The 6960-nt window shown below is 32.6% G+C and overlaps 1 protein-coding gene across 1 annotated transcript; it reads right to left on the bottom strand.

The window, feature by feature from the left end:
* Positions 1-514: 514 nt before the first annotated feature.
* On the bottom strand, positions 515-5113 carry LOC101504572 (probable acyl-[acyl-carrier-protein]--UDP-N-acetylglucosamine O-acyltransferase, mitochondrial). The gene is made up of 11 exons (XM_012719351.3): positions 4879-5113; positions 3625-3798; positions 3455-3543; positions 3115-3239; positions 2916-3024; positions 1995-2087; positions 1778-1894; positions 1588-1671; positions 1076-1180; positions 875-974; positions 515-830 (listed from the first exon to the last, which is right to left on the bottom strand). The coding sequence occupies exons 2-11, from the start codon at positions 3704-3706 to the stop codon at positions 739-741; spliced, it is 996 nt and encodes a 331-aa protein (XP_012574805.1). The 5' UTR covers positions 3707-3798; positions 4879-5113; the 3' UTR covers positions 515-738.
* Between the last annotated feature and the right edge of the window lie 1847 nt (positions 5114-6960).

The raw sequence follows: 6960 nt of genomic DNA, 5'->3' as shown, positions 1-6960 counted from the left end.
AATAAAAAATTAATCCATAAAAAATAAAAAAAATAAAGTATGCTTGGTGAAAATTTATTCGCAGCGGTAATGATGATATAGATTAATCAGCTAAAAAGTAATTAAATGGTTATCTAATTCAGATAGTTTCATTTAATGGAAACTTTCAGTTTGTATTGCTATCAAGATGATTTTAATGAATCAACTTATGACTTGTTAATAATTGATATTTTCAAAAAATTTACTATGCTTATGGCAATCACAATATTAAAGTTTACTACTTATGATAAATCAAAAATATATACAAGTATATATTTAAAACAATTAAAATTATTTTTGAAAAAAATAATGTTTTCCTATTGATAGATCTAATCACATAGATAATAAGGAGAAGCGTAACAATTTTTGTCGGATCAATCTATTCATCTATTATCCAGTAAAGTAGCTCAATTTGTGAGCTAAAAAACGTTGAAAGAGTTTTAAACAGAGATTATTGTTTCAATTTCAGAAACTAACACAATCTATCTAACTATCATTTGCTTATTAAAAAAATAATCAATCTATCTATTAGTTAACGAGAACAGTATACAGATCAGTACTATTGACTACCTAAACAAAAATAAAGAGATTCATTCGTTATGAATTCACTCACCCTCTTCCTACAAGCGCTTAATAAATACAACAAACTCTCACTTGAGCTAAAAACTGCATATCACATATCTCCACAACAATATGTGAATCAATCCCCAGCGGCGTGCTTCAAGAGCCACTCCAGTATCTATACTTGCATATTCCACGTCGATCTTTTGCAAGAGAATTGCGAATAGACTGCAACATATCCCGCACAGCAGCTCAACATTTGGCCCTCCATAAAGAAGCTTCATATCAGACAAACTCAATATATATACCACTTGTGCAAGCCTTTCTTCAAAAGACCCTGCAGTTGTATCACCACACATGAATATCTTTCGATAAGCTGTTTTCAGGCTCCTGATCTGTATCGTTACCAAAATAGGATTCAATTGTTTAGTTGCAATGACATACAATTGAGGACAACAACTACATTAGTAGTAACATGTAGTGAGCATAAATAAACCTCTTCAATGGTGAATCCACGTCGAGTAAGGCCCACTAAATTTAGGCCACGAAGCTCGGCTCTATCTCCGGCTACCATCATATACTTTGGGACATCTTGTGAAACCTTCATTTATGTAACAACATGACATTGTAGGTTGCACACCTGAGTAATTGTAAATCATTTGCCATGGTAAAAGTATATGCTTTAACAATTTCTTTAATAAGAGCAACTTAATGTAGATTTTGTACAATCAAAAAATGGGTATCCCTTAATAAGGGCAACTTCATTTTAGATGAAATCATCTCCATGAACAGTGATGCAACATTGATTATTGAATAAAAAGCCAAGAATAAATCATTTCTTAAAAATGTGCCATTATTTACCTCCAATAAATTCCTCACAACTCACAATCTTGGGTGTCGGCAACTAGATAACTAAATCACTTATTCTTTGCTCACTGGCTTAGTGCAACAATCATTTCCCAATACAAACTAGACTGATTCAAGACTGAGATTGGAAGAAAAACCTACCACGGAACCACCACCAAGAAAAGAAAACGAGCCGACATGGCAGAATTGGTGAATAACAGTCGCACCAGCTGTGTGAACGTAGTCCTACGTATCAACAGTTTCAAATGATTTTACCATCCATGCTTAAAAACATAAGAAATTAATGAAAGAAAATTTATGTATCTTATCAATATACTTTATAAGTACTTACTTCCACTTCAACATGCCCAGCTAAAAGAGTGTTATTAGCAAAAATATTGTTGTCGCCAATCTTGCAATCATGGGCAATATGACAAGCTCCCATAATTAAATTTCCATCACCAATTACCTGTTCAAATAATGATAGTAAAAGTATGAAAAGGTGTATAAGCTTTTACACATCTATTTTTCTTTATCAGCAAAAATAATTACTGATGGCATCATCTTACCGTCCTATCAGTTGATTTTGAAGATCGGTGGATTGAAGTATGTTCCCTGATATCATTATTATTTCCAACTTCCAGGTAACACGCATCCTCTGGCTACATGGAAAGAAGAACTTACAAGCATTACATGAGTTTGCTACACATAACTTGAGTGCATAGATTCAAGGGTGTTGAACTCAACTGGCTATGTAAACTCGTAAAGTAATATTAGTTTACTGAACAAAAATAATGTTTACAGCATCAATTATAGTATCTAAACACAATTTGGTACTGTGTGCTTAGTATATATTTAACATTATAAGTAAACCAAACCAAGATGGGTTCACAGGCCAGACCATAAAACTATGTGCATCATAAATACTTAACATTCTATCTTAGTAACAAAGCAAAGCATAAAAGACCAGCCGAGACCAGATTGATTCGAAATTCATGGAAAAATTAACAATTCCTGTTAGTGAAAGGGTTACTACCAAAGACTTTGTTTGGAAGAAAATAATTCATGACTAACAATTCATGTACCGCGAACTAAAACAATTCAAGAAGACAGGTTGAAGAGCTTACAAGCAGTACCAACTATCAAAGGCTTTGTTTGGAAGAAAAGAAAGGGCCTTAATTAGCTGCTAATAATTACGTGATACATATTTATATTAAAGTCAAGTCGATTGAATAATATGAAGGCCTTGTCAAGATTTTGCAGAGACTGTCAAGAAGAAATATCAAAAGCCAATCATTTTTTATCAAAGCATCTCCCCCCTTGCCTAATTGTATAAAAAGTACAAAAAAGCAATGACAACCTAATTCATACTTCATTGATCAGAGTCTATGGAAATACAGCACGAGTTGAAAACAAGATTAACAATATCAATGCAATGACCAGGACATTCAATAAAGAAAAGTAACTCAACCACTTTAAGTGAAGCATACCTTGTATTTCAAGTCTTGACATTTAACACCAACCACAGCATGATATCCTATTGTATTATTGCTTCCAATGACAGTACATCCAGGATAATCATCACCAACAACAGCGCCACTGTCAAACAAAGTTTGCCAAATAAACATGAACATATATTCAGCAGAGCATAATATTAAAAGAAAACAATGATCTTAATTATGAACTCACGTCATCAACATGCAATTGTCTCCTAAATCGGTATTTCCAAAAATATGGCTTCCTGGATATAGTTTACAACCATTCCCCAGCTTTGCGGAGGAACTGATAGAACAAAAAGGTCCAATGGAAACTCCCTATGCATAAATGCAGGATACCCATCACCACAAAAACATAAGTAATGTATTGCATGATAAGAAGTACATCAAGTGTGGTTGAAATCCCCAACCCCCTTTCTCTTAAACTTGTCAAGGAAGTCTTTAAATTTGGCATCACAAACCCAATTGCAATAAGAATGAAGAAGAAAAGAAACAAAGTATGGTAGAAAATAAAGAGAGTAAAAAGAGGATACCAGACCGAGGATGGCATTGGGATGAACAATGGAAGTAGGGTGGATAATAGAGTTAGAAGTGTAAACCCTATCTTCATCCGCAACATGATCTAATAGATAGAAACATGGATGAATGAATAATTGAAAGGGTATCTATGACATATAAAGAAAAGAAAAGAAATCATACATACAGGAGAAGAAGCGTGGATGGAAGAGGAAAGTATGGAATATTCGAAGAGATGAGGAAAAGGAACTGCGTCTCATGATCGACATTTTTGCTTTGCTTTGCTTTTCCTTCAGCAGTTGCACATACTTGTTTGTTGTTAGACTAAACAAACAACCTCCTCATGTTTTACAAATAAACACTATAAATTGGGTTAGGAGTAGAGTCCAATCATATCTAGAGTTGTCAATATGTCAAGCCCCCCATATATTGGCCTCAGCCCACATATTGGAGGCGGCAAAAAAACCTTATAACAAAAAGGCCCATTAAAAAGAAAGCCCCCACTATAAAAAAAGCCCACAAAATTCTACGGGCTTAGAGGGCCCATAGGCCCATTTTAAAAAAATCAATTATTTTTTTGAAATAAAAAATATTTCAATTTTTTTTCCGATTTTTATGGTATCCTCATCTTAAGTTAATAAAGCATAGCATATGTGATATATGACAACAACTACTCCATACAAGTTTAATAAACCAACTTATTTTAGTATCAAGAGCAACTTGTGACTGATCTTTGCATATACTAGATGAGTACATTGAATTAATTAATTAATTAATTTTTCTATTTGATTTGTGTGAATTAAATTAATTTATAGTAGATGTGGTCCTTCAATCACAAACTCATGGATCCATAGATAAAAGTAAATGGTAAAAACATAGATATTAGATTAAGCCTTATTTACATAACAATTGATAAGCAAGCTCTAATCATCAACCATTTAAAACTAGCAATAATGCAAAACAAATCCCAATATTTTGACAACTCGTCCTCTCTCTATGCCTACATATGTTTTAATAAAGAGTAAACCCCAAAAGGATTATGAGAAGATTATGGCCCCTTATTTGTCCTAAAAATCACAAATATCATAATATAAAAGCTAAAAGAAGCAATAATTAAATGTCATATCTTTTGCTCCATCCAAATTATGTTCTCACACGTGATTTTCAAGTGGAAATTATTTCATAGACTCGACTTCAAAAAAAGCTACAAATACATAATAACAAAGCTGGTTCTACATGAAAATTTGACAAAGTGCAGCTCGAACAAACTAATAAAACATAGTCAATAAATTGAAGAATTACTTAAAGAGAAATCAAGAGAAGGAATTGAAGAATCGAGATTAGTGAAACAAGTAAAACATTGTCAATAACATCGAAGCAACCTGCAATAGAACTAGAGATCAGTGAAGAGATCACAGTATCACACACATCACAGTATTACCTGTAACAACGAAGACAAGAAGCCCGAGCCGTGACGGTGGCGAACAACAATGAAGTCCAAATCAATGGTGAAGGAAATGAGAATCGACCGTGACGGTGGTCGGAACCAAACGAACGGAGGAGAAAATTGACATCCCACGCCGATTTGATTTAGGGTTCATGGGTAAACTGCAATGAAGTCCATATTGTGAAGCCCAGGCCCACAAATATAATATATGGAATACTCTTTTATAGTTGATACATATATCTTCAAGGATAAAACCTTAATTTATAAATCAAAGCAATTAACAGGATGATTCATGTTCCAATACCAGTAAATGGAATTAACGACAACAAAAAAATAGAAACTCATGTTATTTTAATAGTTTAATTTATATATATCATTAGTGTAAAATACGACAACAAATTACAATTCTACATATGTGTGATTATAGAAATAGATACAATAAAATTCAAACAATTTAAATCATCTAACGATATGGTTATGATTAAATAACAGTGTCAAAATTTTTATATTTACACAATATATTAATTAAATTTTTATTTTAAATAATTATGATTTTATGAGTTAACGTACTAATGTCTCTAATATTTTAACAACAATTAATCTATGTTGTATTCTAAGGACACCCATTAATAAGATTTAAAATATTAAGATAAATCCAACTTATTACAAAATAAATGAAAAGATAAAACTTACTTTGAGTAATAATTAATAGACGATCATAATACTCTTTGAAGTTGCAATGGTCATAGATGAATGAACATTATTGAAGAGTTGAAGAATATTTTGGTAAACTGAAGTAGTATGAGCATTAGAAGCTTTAAAGGAAACATATAAACAATAGTCATAACATCTACAACTATATCACTTTTCTTGATCAAGTGAACTATAAAGAGCAATGTTATCACACTAAACACGACTTTAGTTTCTTCCGTTGTAAGGTTCATATAAATTATTAAATAGTTTATTCTTTTGAGTTTCCAATAATATAATATATGAATACTTATAATTGATGCATATCTTCAAGGATGACACTCTATTTTATAAATTAATGCAACTAATAGGATGATTCACGCTTCAATATCAGTAAATGAGATTAAAAAGATAAACTTGATATTATTTTATGAAATTAATTTATATATATTATTCGTATAAAACGCTTTACATCTGTTAGATAATATTATTATATATTAATAGTAAGGGTATTTTAGACAATTCTATTATTTTATATATATACTCATTGTAACCCTATTAACTTTAGTTTTGGTTCATTATATGTTATGAAACCCTAAAGTGGTTGTTTCTCTTCTTCCTCTTTTCATTGTTAACATGGTATCAGAGCTTTGGTTGATTTTGAGATCTACCGTAGAGAAGAGAGAGACTATTTTGATAGGAAAGACAACCACCAAAAGAGAAAAGAGAAGAGTAACCCTATTCCCAATTTTGTTAAATCAGTCTCAGAAAAACATCAATTGCGCATTCGTCTTAAATCAATTGCGCATCAATTGTTAAATCAGGCTGATTTTTGGACAGCAGGTTCGCAACATTTAGATCTTCGTCTTCAACGGTCGGATCGGCGAACCGACGTATGGAGAGGGAGAAATCGGGCTCGCACAACACCAGATTATCCCTAATTTATTTTGTCTCAGTGATTGTATTTGTCGTATTTTCCTGTCATTATTTGTTATGGCCGATGCTAAGGATGACTCTCTTCAAGCACATTGTCTGAAATTGGGGAGAACACATAAGAAGAATTTTAGGGGGTCATCGTCCAATGTTGTTGCTTCTGCTCCTCCTACCATTGGCTCTAGTTCTGGTTCTGTATACCCATCTGAGATTGCTTCTCAAATATCTGATATTGCAGAACAACTTCAAAAACTTCTTGCCACTCAATCACATGTCATGTTTGCCACCTCTTCTAAAGGTTTGAACTCCTCTGGTATGTCAGGTATATCTTCTTCCATATGGATTCTTGATTCGGGAGCATCTCATCATATGACATACGATGATAAATCTTTTGTGTCTGTGAAACCTGTCTCGTCTGTGTCGGTTATGACTGCTGATGGCACTCATATGCCA

Source organism: Cicer arietinum, chromosome 8 (genome assembly GCF_000331145.2).
Source record: "Cicer arietinum cultivar CDC Frontier isolate Library 1 chromosome 8, Cicar.CDCFrontier_v2.0, whole genome shotgun sequence".
NCBI classification, from domain to species: domain Eukaryota; kingdom Viridiplantae; phylum Streptophyta; class Magnoliopsida; order Fabales; family Fabaceae; genus Cicer; species Cicer arietinum.
Note: the sequence above shows the minus strand (reverse complement) of the source record. Positions and strands in the feature narration are given on the sequence as shown.